This window comes from Eschrichtius robustus, chromosome 19 (assembly GCF_028021215.1).
Source record: "Eschrichtius robustus isolate mEscRob2 chromosome 19, mEscRob2.pri, whole genome shotgun sequence".
NCBI lineage: Eukaryota > Metazoa > Chordata > Mammalia > Artiodactyla > Eschrichtiidae > Eschrichtius > Eschrichtius robustus.
Window position 1 is genome coordinate 34679761 of NC_090842.1, and position 15457 is coordinate 34695217.

Sequence of the window (15457 nt, forward strand, 5' to 3'; positions counted from 1 at the left end):
TATTTTTTTTAAAAAAGAAATATTTTAAGTATTCACAGCCTAATAAACTGGGTACCTTCAATTGCTACTTGAAATTTGCTCTACTGGACACACAGTTAAAGTATCTCATTTTACTCAGCCTGTATCTGACTCATTTTATGTTAGCCTGTACCTGACACACACAGTAGGTTTAAAATTTTTTTCAGTTACAGACTTAAAATAAACCAAGGAAAAAGCCCAATCACTAAGTATATATAAAGTATTTATTTTTATGCACATATTTACCTACAAAATTTACAGGAAATAAAACAATGCAGAATATATGGAATACCCTCTTAAAACTTCGTAGGAGCAGAGGGGTTTATTGCTGCAGTCCAAAGAATGAAATTTTACACACGTGAAAGCCCAGATGAACACATTTAAGATAAACGGCAGCCTTGTTAAAAAGTTTTTTTGTCCTGTTTTTGAATTTTCAGCCTTATGTTAAATGAAATTTAAAAGATTGCTCGTGAAATAATTTAAACCTTTCAAAATCTTCTAATAAACAGGTAAAAGGCACCTCCAGTTCTTTAAAATATTTACAGCAATCCCAATAGTTTAATTTTAAGGGCTGTTATAGTACATGTGGCTAATATGCATACACAGTATGTCATTAACTCTCTCTAAACAGTGAGAACTGTAGACTCTAGTTTGTGGCACTGCTCCCAAGTTATCCCTGTGATGGTGTGGCTGATCAATCACACCTGCACAATACTAGTGTAACAGCATGTCTACCACAGCATAAAATCCCATTATCTAAAACAATGACTATCAAATTCCCCAGACAATACATAATTTATAACTAGACTTGTCTATTCAGAAGCCTTTGGAGTGTTCTTAAAATCATTAAAAAAATATAAAGTATATTTAGCATTAAATGAAAACAATGAACTGGAAAATATCACAATAGTGGCTGAAGTTCATTATCTAGTTTAACAAAAACTGTTTCTCAAAACACCTATAATTTCTTACAACATAATGGAGATGAATTTTCCTTAGTCTAAGCTCAATCCGATGTTCTTCCTGCATTATGATTAAAAGAGAGGAGTGTAAGAGTGAAAGGCGCAGCTATACGTAATAGCTGGTTTTAAAGAGCTGTGGAGATGGCAAGCAGATGTTCCTGAAACACTGGTGCAGGAGAACAAAGTCCACATAACGTTTCCTTTTTAACACTGGCGCTGATTTGCTATTTACAGTAGTTTACAAAAATACATTATAAAAACTGGATGAGGTTCTGTTTCTAAGTTTAACTTAGCAACATACATACATACTTCATCTGCAAAAATCTTTGCAGGATCTGAAGTACTAAAGTGACACTAATACTGAAACACAAATAATCAAAGGTACCGAAGCACTGATTACACGAGTCATCATCATGAAGATAATCTGGGTAAATATTGCACATTTCTTGTCAGTTGTTGCTATGACGTTCACATATCCAACTGTAAAAGCAATCCTTTATGGCTTTTTGCTGTATCACTTTCTGAAGAAAGGTTGTTTTAAGTCCCATAACAATGAGTGCAGATTGTCATTGAACATGAGGCCTAGGTTTCAAAATTAGTTTTCCTGTCTGTAAAAATGAAAAAAAAAAAAAAGTTTAAAAATATATAGTTCTATTAAGAACACCACCACTTATCTAGAGACCTTAAAGGGCATTAGAACACCCCCCTATATTTAGTCAAGATTAAGCAATTAATAATTATATTTTCAAAGTGTTCTTTGTATGGAACTTTCTCCTAAAATCTTTAGTACTTTAAAACACACACATAAAATCTTTATTTGATGAATTCCCTACTCACTGGCTACCAGAAAATCAGCCAACCAAGCCAGTGGATAAAATAAAATCCCGACTTATATAGACTAATTTATGCCCCTTACCAAATGAAGTCCATAAAACATAAATAAAACTATGTATTTGAACAAAAATTTTTCCCTTTTTCTAACATTAAAACTTTAATTTCCTCAAGTTAAAATGTAAACCAATGGTTGGAGCAATAGACACCCATACACTGCTGGTATTCAGTGTATGTGGATACAACTCTTCTATAGGGCTGTCATATTTATCAAAAAAAAAAAAGCATATACCATATAATCCAAACAATTCCACTTCTAGGAATTTATCTGAAGGAAACTAGATGCAAGGATAAAGATGTACATCTAAGGTGCTATTAATTCAGTATTTACTGAGTGCCCATTAATGTGCCAGACGTTGTGAGATGCTAGGGACCCAGTAATGAATTAGACAAAGTTCCTTGTCCTCACAGAGCTTAAGTTCTAGTGAAAAATGCACAACATATATAACATGCAAAGTGTGGACATAGGGGATTAAATTATGATGCGTCCATAAAGTGGGACAGTATGTAATTAAACAAAATGGAAGATCTTGAGATCATGCAGATAAAAAAACAGGTCTGGGACCTTTCACACAGTTAACCTTCAGTATATGGTGGCTCTTAAATCCTAATGTTGGGTCAAAGAAGCTGGTTTGAAAAATTCGTAACATCTTTTTATTTTTTTAATGGTTCTTTATAAACTTGACTATAACATCTTTCCTTTATAAAAGTAAATGAGAATACACAATAAAATATAAAACATGGTGATTATCTTTGGTTGGTAAAATTCTAGGTGGCTTTCAGAAACACACTTTATTATCCTCAGGTCAAGTGTTGTCAGGATTCTGGCTCCCTCTCAATTCTCACTTTCACTTTGTTTTTGGTTAACTCCTTGATATCTTGGTAGAACTTTGATACTAATTTTTCTACTGTTTTACTGAGGTATAATTCATGCACAATAAAATGCTCAAATCTTGTGTACAGTTTTCTGACTTTTGACAAACGTATATACCCACGTCGCCACCACCCAGATCAAGCTACAGAACATCACCACCACTCAGAAAGTTTCTCCATGCTCCTCTCCAAGGTCAATGGTACCCCCCACTCCCTACATAACTGCTTACCACAGATTAATCTGTCTCTCTCTGATCTTTAAGTAAATGGAATCACACAGCGTGTTCTTTTTCATCTACTTCACTCAACGTGTTTCTGAAATTCATCAACATTACTATGTTTCAGCAGCTTGTACCTTTTTATACTGCTATTACAATATAGAATGTATAGTATTCCACTGTATAAAAATATCATGGTTTTAATCCACTTTAAATCTATTTTAAATTACATAAGACATTAATGTAATCTCATTATAAAAAGTTCAAACAAGATGAGCTTAAAGTCATCCTTTCCATTCACCTCAAATACTAGCCCTCTTACAGAAGAAACCAGTTTTAGCATGAATTCTTCCAGATTGTTTTCTATGGATTTACATTCACATATATGAATAAAAATTTGGTGCTTCTATCATGCTGATTGAGGGTAAAATACATCACTTGGGATTTGTTTTTAAATAACCTGATGACAGGGAAGGTGGGCAGGGGTACACATGAAATAAGAATGGCCATGAGGTGATACCTCATTGCAGTTTTGATTTGCATTTCTCTAGTAATTAGTGATGTTGAGCATCTTTTCATGTGTCTCTTGGCCATCTGTGTGTCTTCCTTGGTGAAATGTCTATTTAGGTCTTCTGCCATTTTTTAACTGGATTGTTTGGTTTTTTGATATTGAGCTGTTCGTGTATTTTGGAGATTAATCCTTTGTCTGTTGTTTCATTTGCAAATATTTTCTCCCATTCTGAGGGTTGTCTTTTTGTCTCGTTCATGGTTTCCTTTGCTGTGCAAAAGCTTTTAAGTTTAATTAAGTCCCGTTTGTTTATTTTTGTTTTTATTTCCGTTACTCTAGGAGGTGGGTCAAAAAAGATCTTGCTGTGGTTTATGTCCGAGTGTTTTTCCTATGTTTTCCTCTAGGAGTTTTATAGTGTCTGGTCTTACATTTAAGTCCTTAATCCATTTGGAGTTTATTTTTGTGTATGCTGTTAGGGAGTGTTCTAATTTCATTCTTTTACATGTAGCTGTCCAGTTTTCCCAGCACCACTTATTGAAGAGGCTGTCTTTTCTCCACTGTATGTTCTTGCCTTCTTTGTCATAAACTAGGTGCCCATCTGTGCATGGGTTTATCTCTGGGCATTCTATCCAGAATGGCCATTATCAAAAAATCTAGAAACAATAAAAGCTGGAAAGGGTGTGGTGAAAAGGGAACCCTCCTGCACTGTTGGTAGGAATGTAAATTGATACAACCACTATGGAAAACAGTATCGAGGTTCCTTAAAAAACTAAAAATAGAACTACCATATGACCCAGCGATCCCACTACTGGGCATATACCCTGAGAAAACCATGACTCAAAAAGAGACATGTACCACAATGTTCACTGCAGCACTATTTACAATAGCCAGGGCATGGAAGCAACCTAAATGTCCATCGACAAATGAATGGATAAAGATGTGGCGCATATATACAATGGAATATTACTCAGCCATAAAAAGAAACGAAATTGAGTTATTTGTAGTGAGATGGATGGACCCAGAGTCTGTCATACAGAGTGCAGTCAGTCAGAAACAGAAAAACAAATATCATAAACTAACGCATATATATGGAATCTAAAAAAAAAAAAAAAAAAAACTGTACTGATGAACCTAGTTGCAGGGCAGGAATAAACGCACATATGTGGAACCTAGAAAAATGGTACAGATGAACCGGTTTGCAGGGCAGAAATTGAGACACAGATGTAGCGAACAAACCTATGGACACCAAGGGGGGAAAGCAGCAGCAGGTGGGGGTGGTGGTGTGATGAATCGGGAGATTGGGACTGACATATATACACTGATGTGTATAAAATGGATGACTAATAAGAACCAGCTGTATAAAAAAATAAATTAAATTCAAAAAAACAAACAAAAAAAACCAAGGCTTTGAATGCATTTCAGGGAAGAGAAAAGCACCAAAATAGGAAATATTCAAACCTAACTATTTGAAATGGTAATTACTTCACCTTCTATTTATGAAAATAAAGCACCATTTAAAAAAAAAAATTAACTTAGGAAAAAAAAAAAGGCAGGGCAGGAATAGAGGTAGACATAGGGGGCTTCCCTGATGGCGCAGTGGTTAAGAATCCACCTGCCAATGCAGGGGACACGGGTTCGGGCCCTGGTCTGGGGAGATCCCACATGCCACAGAGCAACTAAGCCCGCGCACCACAACTACTGAGCCTGCACTCTAGAGGCCATGAGCCACAACTACTGAGCCCATACACCACTACTGAAGCCTGCGCGCCTAGACCTGTGCTCTGCAACGAGAAGCCACCACAATGAGAAGCCCACGCACCGCAAGGAAGAGTAGCACCCACTCACTGCACCTAGAGAAAGCCCGCGCGCAGCAACAAAAACCCAATGCAGTCAAAATAAATAAAACAAAAGTAAATTAAAAAAAAAAAAAAGAGATAGACATAGAAAATGGACTTGAGGACAAGGGGTGGGAGGGCGAAGCTGGGGTGAAGTGAGAGTAGCGTCGACATATATACACGACCGAATGTAAAATAGCTGGCTGGTGGGAAGCAGCAGCATAGCACAGGGAATCAGCTCGGGGCTTTGCGATGACCTAGAGGGGTGGGATAGGGAGGAGGGGAGAGAGGCCCAAGAGGGAGGGGATATGGGGGCATGTATATGCACATGGCTGATTCGCTTTGCTGTGTAACAGAAACTAACACAGTATTGTGAAGCAATTATACTGCAATAAAGATTTAAAAAAAAAAAAAATGGCCATGAGTTGATTTATTGTTGACACTGACCGATGATACACAGGAAGTTCATTTAGCTCTTCTCTTTGCTTTTTTATGTTTGGAAATTTACATAATTAAAACTTAAAAAAAAAAAAGGTACCAAACTGACCATATTGTTTGATAGTTTACTTTTTGCTCCTAACAGTATGTCTTCGAGATACTTCCATGTCCATACTTATAGATTTACTTCTGATTACCTATGATGTGGCTTTACCACACCCTATTTTACCACTGTTGAGAAACAAAATTTCTGTTGAGAAACAAAAATTATTTCCATTTTTTTCACTACTGCTAAGGATATTACAATGAACAATCTTGTACTTGCCTCCTTGCGTACATGTGTGATGGTCCCCCCAACCAGGGTAGTTGGGGAAAAGTAGAATAGTTAGGTCATGAGATATGCACATATTACATTTTATATGAACGATGAAAATTGCCCTTCAAAATGGTTGCATCAATGTATATTCCCAACAAGCAGTGTATGGCTGGATCATTTCACCACAATACTGGAGTTATTTAATCTTTACTAATCTGACAGGTAATACAAATGAACTGTTTTACTTTGCATTTCCCTGATTACAAAATGAGGCTCTCCAGTCTTTACATGTTTATTGGCCATTTGTATTTCCATTTCTGTGATACAACTTACCTTTTCCATTTTAAAAATGTACTATTTGTCTTTTTATTATTGATTTTTAATAGGTCTTCAAACATTCTGGATACTACCCTCTATCTATTAGGTACCTTACAAATGATTTCTTCTAATTACTGCTTAACGTCTTGTCTTCTGCTGTACAAAATCTTCAAATGTTGGTGCAATTAAATGTATCCAACTTCTTCCATTATGGCATTTCTGTTTCGTGACTTAAGAAGATGTTTTCCTATCCCAAGGTTATACACATATTCTTCTGTATTTTCTTCTAATGCTTTTATGGTGGGATGTATATGTCTTTTTAAATCTATTTAAGACTTTACCTGGAATTTAGTTTTTTTAATTGATGTGAGGTAGAGATCTAAATTCATCTTTTTCCAAATGAAGAGCCAACTGTCTCAATACTATAAATAGCCTATTTCTTCCCTTTTGACTTGAAAGACTACCCTTATCTTCTAATTTTTAAAAAATCTAAGTGTTTAATCTTTATTCTCTTCCATTGATCCAGTTGTCTTCCTGCCCTAATACTTTTTTTGGCTTTTTATTCTAGTTTTCTATACTGGGTAGGTATTACTTAATAGTTTTTTAAGTTGAAGGTAAAAATGCTTTTATAAATAAATCAAAATTGTGAGATATTCTTATACTGATATGTGATCAACTTTTAAAAATACGGTACGTTCATATGTCCACAGTCTGTCAATTAATCTATGACTCTATTTAAAATCCTACATATGGAACAGTGTGAGATACTTAACAGTAGTTTACAAAACCAACTCCCACTGAGCCATTTTTGGCCAATAATGACCACTGTATTTCTTTGAATCTAAGATAGCTTCAATTAGAAGATGGATCATGACTTTATGTCATTAAGAAAGATTAAACTCTCAACTCTACCAATTTAATTGTAAGACACCATTGATTATTAGATGCATGTCAATCTTCAGAGATGTTACAACGTAAAAAAAAAAGTGTCTTAGGATCAATTGTACAACGAATATCCCCCCTATTAATTCCATGGAGACAATTTATTGTTAATAAAATGTTTGTTTTACTTAAGCCAAAACACTTCAGTCCTTTCACATGTGTCTACAGTTTTCTAATGAAAATACTTACATCATCACAAGACATGTTGTACTCTGCTAATACAGTTCGACATCGAGCAGCTATACTGAATAAATGTGGTCAAAGGAAAATTTATATTTGAAGAGTAAGCTTTTAAAAACACCTAGAGATTGAGAAGGTGGTTTAATTTAGTTCAGAGAATAAAACTCAATTCATGGTAAAGGATACATTGACGGTGCAACTACTCTCTTGTGTATTCCAGCAAAGAACAAGCCTATTAGAGTGATACAGCTAATGGTGAAAAATGGATGGTTCCATAATGATGTGAAGAAGGACACCTGTAAAAGAAGAGTTGGAAATATAAAAATGTTAAAAATCTTAGAACAATACTGATTCCTACCTCCCCACTTGTGCATGAATGTATATAACATTTAATTATCTAAAATATGAGAATTTGGAAAGTTCCCTGGTGGCCTAGTGGTTAGGATTCTGGGCTCTCACTCCTGTGGCCTGGGTTCAATCCCTAGTCAGGGAACTGAGATCCCGCAAGCCGCGTGGCACGGCCCCCCACCAAAACAAAACAAAACAAAACAAAACAGATAAAGTATGAGAATCTGGACACTTCCAAAAATCCTAGTTCTCCATATTGCTATACTATGAAAATTAAAATAATGTATGTTTTATATCTTCAGTGTAGCAAGACAATGTAGCAATATTCCCTCCATTCATTCCAAATGCTTCAACCATTAAGAATTTACTCCTATAATAAAAAAACACCTTACCAAAAATATTTACTGAACCCTTCCTAGTGAGAAGTAATTTAAAAAGCAGAAGACTACAAGTTCCACGAGAAAAGGGACACTGTTGTGGGCATCATTATTCTCCCAACACCTGAAACAGCACTTGGCAAATATAGGTGCTCAACAAATATTGTTGAATGAATGAAGATGAGGCCTCTGATTCTCAATGAAAACACAAGTCAGACGTGATCTGGTTATCTTCCCTGTTAAAAAGCAGAGGTGAGCAAACTCTGCCGTTCATAACCTGGTCTCAGTCTAATCATCTCCTGCCACACTTGCACACTTATGCTACCATTTTCCTTTTCTCCTCTTCACCTGGCTAGCTCCTACATATCTTGTAAGAGTCAGTTCCAGCATCTCCCTTTCTCTTTGAAAGAGGCAAAACATGAGTTTGGTTTTGAAGCTACTAGATTTAGATGGCCACAGAACAACCCAGCAGGGGAAAATGATTAGTAGCTATCCATAAAAAACTAGAGTTCAAGAGAAACAAAGGGCTAATTTAAGATCGGAGAATAATCAGTTGACAGTAGAAAACAGAAGCATACATAATTCCAAGAGTAGGTAGAGGGACAAGGGTACAGGATCCAGGATTGGAACAAGAGTAGGCACTGAAGCCAGACTACTGGGGAGTCGGAATGTGGACTGAGAAGACAAGTATTTAGAGTCTAGAAAAAGAAATGGAATGGACTAGAAACTAAATGGGAGCAACAGAACCAAGCTGAGGGCATCTGCGCTCCACTCTCATAAGATATGTGTACCTGTTTCAAGACAGAGAACTAAACTTACGAAGAACACTGGCCTAGCATGGTACTGGTTAAATAAATCTGTCAAATGAAGAGCTGACAGGTTGAAAACATCAGGAAGGAAGAAGCTCCCAGAAGGACGAGATCCTGAAGAAAGTTTAATATTCCAGAGTAATGTCTTCTTAAACCTTTGAGGACAGTTTAATTCCCACAGGAATTATGTGCCTATGTTTTATGTGCCCTGTACAAGATCAGCACATACAGAGTTTCAATTTTAATTAGACCAGTCAGTAACAGCCTTCCTTCCTCCATGGCAACAATCAACTGCATCCAGGTAACACTTTCCTCCTTTAGTTCAGGCATTCGTGTACTTTCCAGTTTGCCATATTCCTTCTCTCCTTGTGTTCTTCCAGCTAGCCACTGGCTTTTGAGTTTGCAAGTCCTCTTACAGACAATTGCTATTCAAAACTCTTGTCAGGTTTGAGGTTATTAAATAGTGAAATATAAAGAGCCTACCCTTAAGCTAATAGTTATATTCTCACCTAATTTAGAAAATTATATTAACTACAGAGTTTTGGGCCCATTTCAAATTACATTTAATTCTGTGTTTTATTAAGATCTCAACTAGCTGAAATCAGCTTATATTTTTCACAATTAGAAGTCAGATTCATTTCCCAAGATAGACCTTTTTTAATCTTCTTGTCAGCCTCCTTCACTCTTCCCCTAAAGATGAGTACCAAGCGCAGCCTTAAGATCAGAGTTTTATAAATGAACATACAGGAGAGTTTCCTATCCATCATAGAAACCCCTCTATTAACATGCAATCCCACCACCAACCTCCCCTGCTTCCTATTCTTTTGTATCTCCACCTCAGTGGGTACAGTCAGGGAGACTACATGGTAAATAACCCCCTGGCTGTCTGAACTGCCATTTAGACTGCTGACAAAAGCCTTATTATTAGGTTTTTCTTTTGCATAACCCAAAAGGTTGTAAATAAAGCTACTGGAAGTAGTATACCTAATTACAGTTTACAAGGGGAAGTAGGGTTAAATTTGTGAAAACTACAACACCATTACTACCTAAATTACCTGAACTGGGGGAAAAAAACTTCACTGAAAAATTGAAGACGACTACTTCTCTAATAAAAAAGCCCAAGTTTGAAATTAAGGCACAAGTTGGTAGAAAGAGATAGAAATTTGAGAAACATGCTACCAGCTTTCAGCAAAGGATGCTTCAAGAAATAACATTATGAAATCTGTTATTGCATTTGGTACAGGAATATTCTTAGACAGTGCCCAGTGGGAGATCTCTCAGTGTTTCTTATATTAAACTTCAGGCAGAATTTTTTTTTAAAAAAGATTAATGCTGAGAAAGAAAAGCTTTGCTAGCTTAAAGAACTTACAAATGTGTTCTCACAGATAATGAAAACCATGGAACTAGCTGTGACTTTAGAGACTAATTTAAAACTCAACCCTGGCAATTCTGCTGGCCCACAGGGCCTATGATATCAGTGACCTGGTTTCCTTCCTGGTTTTGACCTCATACTCTGTTTTTACTGGTCTTGACTGTTTATTACATTTACATTTGCTATTTTATCATAATGTCTCCTGCAAGGTTGTCTCAAATGCTTTATGAGATGAGGAAAGGAATTAACAAAGATAACTCATAGAAGAAAATGTTGTTTTATAATTTTTAAAAGCTGGCACTGATGACACTAAATGAACAAAACAGAACAAAGACAATGTTTACACTGAAATATGTAAAAATGAGATATGTAAAAACTGTACACAAGTTCAGAAATGAATGAGAAGTAATATAAGTGAGGTAGTATTTCTTAGGCTTTTTTCTCTGCAAAGATACTTAACCCACAGCAGCCAGCCAAAGTTTTTCTCAAGCAAATTAAGATAAGGCGTATTTTTAATACAATGATTAATATCACTACTAGTACTAATAGGTAGCATTTGATTAATACTTTACAAAGAACAAAGCACTGCTATATCCACTGTCTCAATCTGTGAAAGATTTTAAATCAAAACTTCTACCTTTTGCGTCTCGGGATCTATTAACCAGTTCCAGGCACCAGTAGCTGTACAGACAGATACCACTATAAGAAGCACTGATGAAAGATAAACACGAAATTAGTAACGAAATAAGCTATTAATATGATACTACCACCAGTTCTTAATAAATGACAGCCAAAGGATGCAGCACTTCATTAAATGGAAAATGTACTCCACTCAGGACTTAGGAGACTTGACGTATGACCTTGAGGAATTCTCTGAAACAATGTGAACCTTAGTAACTGAGGAGGGTACAGTCCCCCTTATTACTTTAGTCAGAATTTCTGAAGATTAATGAAATTAAAAGCAGTAAGAACCAAGATGGTAAAACTTTAATGTAAGATTTTCTTATGTAACTTTCAATGTGCTTTACATTGATGTTACAGATCTAATGAATTCAAAACAAAAAACAACCCCCCCCAAACCACCCCAAAAACCTCATTTTTTAAATGTAAACAAACCAAACAAAGACTCTTTCATGAATGCACTGAGAATTTGGACTAAAGACTTTTGCCTTGCAGACAACTGCTTGTCGTTGAATTAAACAAAGGTCAATCTCAGGAAATGTGGCGCACACCAATCAGTATCAGATTTTCTTTAAGGGACTTAAGGAAGGCTGGGGTAGAAATTATTGACAGTAGAAGTTCAAAAAAGTTTCTTTCTCCCCACTAAGCTAGAATTATTTTAGAAATTCTATATAGGTCATAAGTAAAACTTAAGAATATATGGTAGGGCTTCCCTGGTGGCGCAGTGGTTGAGAATCTGCCTGCCAATGCACGGGACACGGGTTCAAGCCCTGGTCTGGGAAGATCCCACATGCCGCGGAGCTACTACGCCCGTGAGCCACAACTACTGAGCCTGCGCATCTGGAGCCTGTGCTCCTCAACAAGAGAGGCCGCGATAGTGAGAGGCCCACGCACCACGATGAAGACTGGCCCCGGCTTGCCGCAACTAGAGAAAGCCCTCATACAGAAACGAAGACCCAACACAGCCAAAAAAAAAAAAAATCCTATTTAAAAAAAAAAAAAAGAATATATGGTATTACTAAAAAATAATAAAGGGGCACCAAGACCTAGTTAATATTCTGGAGACCAATCAGTTACTATCTTTCAGTTGGGATGCATACATTTTTAAAATGTAGAGATCAAGCTGCAAAGTGCAACATAAATATAGTAAAACTTTATTTAGAATTCGTGGTGATATACTTTTAGAAGAGACAAACCATAGAAAAACAATCTCATTTTAGGTATTTAATAATACTCAAAATTTCAAACTTATGTTCTCAGCTCAGAACAGATTAAACTCAATTTCTTATAATTCTACATTTCCAATAAGAAACACGCTAAAGTATACAGATTTTTCTTTTTTTTTTAAATGAAGCAAAAGCAAAATCAAACCCACCAGAAGGGACCTCATACACATACTTTGGTTCACTGAACAAGCTAATGGCATTTGTATATAAGCACTTAGACCGTGAATCAGAGAAAAAGTGTGTTCATTACACTTTGTAAGATAGAAAAGCATCATATACATTTTAAAAGATTCTCAAGTAACAGTGAAACAAGGTTTTGGGGGTAATTCCTAGGTAAACTGGAGAACCTGAGAAAAATCATTACTTGTGAATTCTAACCAATCAGAATTCCTGTAGCATATGACTAAAACTTTGCAAATAGATTTAATAAAAATTACACAAAAAATCTCGACATAGGAGAAGACCCTTAACTTCAATAGGGCTCTTCAGTTTGGTCCCACAAAGTGAATTATACTTCAAAATAAAGTATGTCCTCAACATGTGCTGCTGTACTTCCTTCTTGGCAGAAATTAAATTTCAGCAAGGAACAGCCAAGAAATTAAGACCGTCCCAACATAAATTAGCAAAGTATTTTGCTTATTGAGGTCATCACTTGTATATTCATCTGCATTTCCTATATATTTCCATGGGGCAGTAACCACAATACTTTCAAATCATATTTTACAGCACTCGTTGAATATCATTTTCCTTAACAAACTTTATTTCAATAGTTCGTAGGCAAAATTGTAAAACTGCTAAACAGACTACTGAAATTTTTATTACGTGTGCTGGTTATAAGATTTGTAATATTTGTTTAAAAGTGTATGTATTTTAATGTAAAAATAAAAATTCAACCACACAAAATAAGACTATTCTCTTAGGGTTATCACTTTCTTAAAGTTTCTTTATAATGCCATTATTTACAATGTTAAATAAATGTAAAACTGTCCAAATGAAAGGGAATCTTGTGGTTTAATAAAGATTTGCAAGCATTTGTAAAACAAAAGTTTTACAGAGAAGCAGATCATTGCTAGGCAGGAATAAAAGTATCAATTTTAAGTTTATTTTCCCTTAAAAAACACCCAGGCACTTACTTCTCCAACGTCCAGTGGCAGGTTGCAAACAATGAATATATTCAGTAAGTCTCCTCTCGAAAGCCTTGAGATCTAGGTAAAAAGATTTCAATTTTCTAATTAGCTACTCTTACTAGTTTGAATCTATTAAGATGAATTTTAGGTACTGTGCTTCAGGTCTTGCACACCAACTTACATGTATCACTGCACTGTTTACTTCTTTACTATGACAGCTTTAAGCACTTGACAAATACATTTGGTTTCTTTAATTCCAATTTCACATATAAGGAAACTGGCCGATTCACTTTTAGAAGCGTCATAAAATGGTATGTGGAAAATCAACAGCAGCCTCAGCCGGTGCCAAAAGCTAGAAATTTGGGGGTTGCAAATAAAGTATCAAAATCAGGTCGAGTTTTAATTCCGATGGAACCAAAAACTCCCTATTAGACAGAACAACGTTATTACCTAACACCGAAGTCTTCGAAGTCAATTTGAACGCAATTACCCGATTCCGATTTCCAGCGCTTGTATTTAATTAATGGCTACGCTTTCAGTCTGGACTTCTGATACGGCTAACAGGTGGATATGCAAAGACGCTCCCCTTTCCTCCCTCCCAAGAGGTTACAGTTGATCTTCCTGGCACTTCTGGAGCGCCGACGCCTGGTTCCACAACACAGGGGCGTCCAAGGTACTCCCTCTGAATGAGCAAGGTGGGGTATCACTTTCAGTTGCGTTTTTTGAACTTTAGAAAAGGAGACCAAGAGGCACTCCCTTACCCCGGCAGTTACCAGAAACCACGGCAGAAATCAGGGATACAATTCGTGCAGTTATCAGAAAAAGATAAAGTGAGTTAGCATACTACAAGGCACGAAATAAAAATGTTTGCTAATGAGTGAGAAATATAAGCAGCCCGGACGAGAAGCTACCTGGTCTAAGCTTGGGGAATGGAGGAACTGACGCAACGCCCCCCCACAAGCGCCGGCTGAGGCCACGCGCGCCGGAAGCAGCGACCGGCCGGATACAGCCGCCCCTTGGTCCCTGGGCCAGCCCCCGCGCCCCCAGCTCCGGGCCCCGTCAGTCCATCCTTCGCGGCCTCCTCTCTCCGGATCAGGTTTCCACGATTCAGGCCCCTCCGGAGCCCCGCCAGCTTCCGGGAGAAGCCCGGAACCGGCCCAGGCGGCCCACCCTACCTTCCGCCTGCTCCAGCGAGTTCATGTCGGGCGGCAGCTCCGTTCACCGGCGCTGCCCCGTCCGCATCGCAGCTCCACGGCCCCCTCCCGGCCCGCAGCTCCAACTCCCACCTCTAACTGCTCCCTTGCGCCTCTCCTCTTAGCACCGCCCCTTGCCTAGACCCACTACGTTCATTGGACACTTCTGCCAGACCCCATAACTAAGACGGTTTTCTATTGGCTAGCTCCTGCACGGGCTCAGAACCTGGTGTTGGACGGTCAGCCAGAGGGGCCAAGAGCTGACGGCGGCCGAGTGGGCGTAACACTGGCGCCGCCTCCTGCCCTGGGGAGGAACTTCAGCCTGTCCGCGCAAGTCGGTTCATTCGCATATTCCTCGTTTCCTGCTTGGTTCTTTCATTACTCGAATACTTATTGTGCATCCGCTACCTTCCGGGGAGTGTTCTGGTCACTAACGAGGGATGCAGTAATCAACGAGCTAGCTCTCCCTCTAGGATTCAGAGGGAAATAACGTATGTACAGAACCAACTAGAAACCAAATAATGGAATTTCTTGCTTTATAGTACCTCTTTCCTAGATACCTAACACCTTAAGTACGTATTTCTCCCTTGATTATTTTTTCTCATGTCACCCAACTTCCATAAATCGTAAAACAAACAAGGTATTCTGGAAATTGTAAAAAATCTGTAAGGCACTGACTACATTTATACTTGATTAAAATGCTTTCTTGCTCATTTCCTTGTGGTCATTCATTCATTCAAGAACTATTTATTGCGTGACATGTTAGGCACTGTATTTATCAGGGATGCAGTTGAGCAAGATGAACAAGATTCCTGTCCTCAAAGT

At 37.4% G+C, this 15457-nt stretch overlaps 1 protein-coding gene across 2 annotated transcripts; it reads right to left on the reverse strand.

The window, feature by feature from the left end:
- Positions 1–220: 220 nt before the first annotated feature.
- CNEP1R1 (CTD nuclear envelope phosphatase 1 regulatory subunit 1) lies at positions 221–14741 on the reverse strand. 2 transcript variants are annotated; one of them, XR_011071528.1, is made up of 7 exons: positions 14615–14741; positions 13446–13517; positions 11043–11116; positions 7686–7795; positions 7509–7563; positions 2975–3059; positions 221–1588 (listed from the first exon to the last, which is right to left on the reverse strand). XR_011071528.1 is itself a non-coding variant. In XM_068528922.1 (6 exons), exons 1-6 carry the CDS (start codon positions 14637–14639, stop codon positions 1547–1549), a joined length of 378 nt encoding a protein of 125 aa, XP_068385023.1. In that variant the 5' UTR covers positions 14640–14741; the 3' UTR covers positions 221–1546. The 2 variants fall into 2 exon arrangements, 1 of the variants encoding a protein (XP_068385023.1); XM_068528922.1 differs by lacking the exon at positions 2975–3059.
- Positions 14742–15457: the final 716 nt, after the last annotated feature.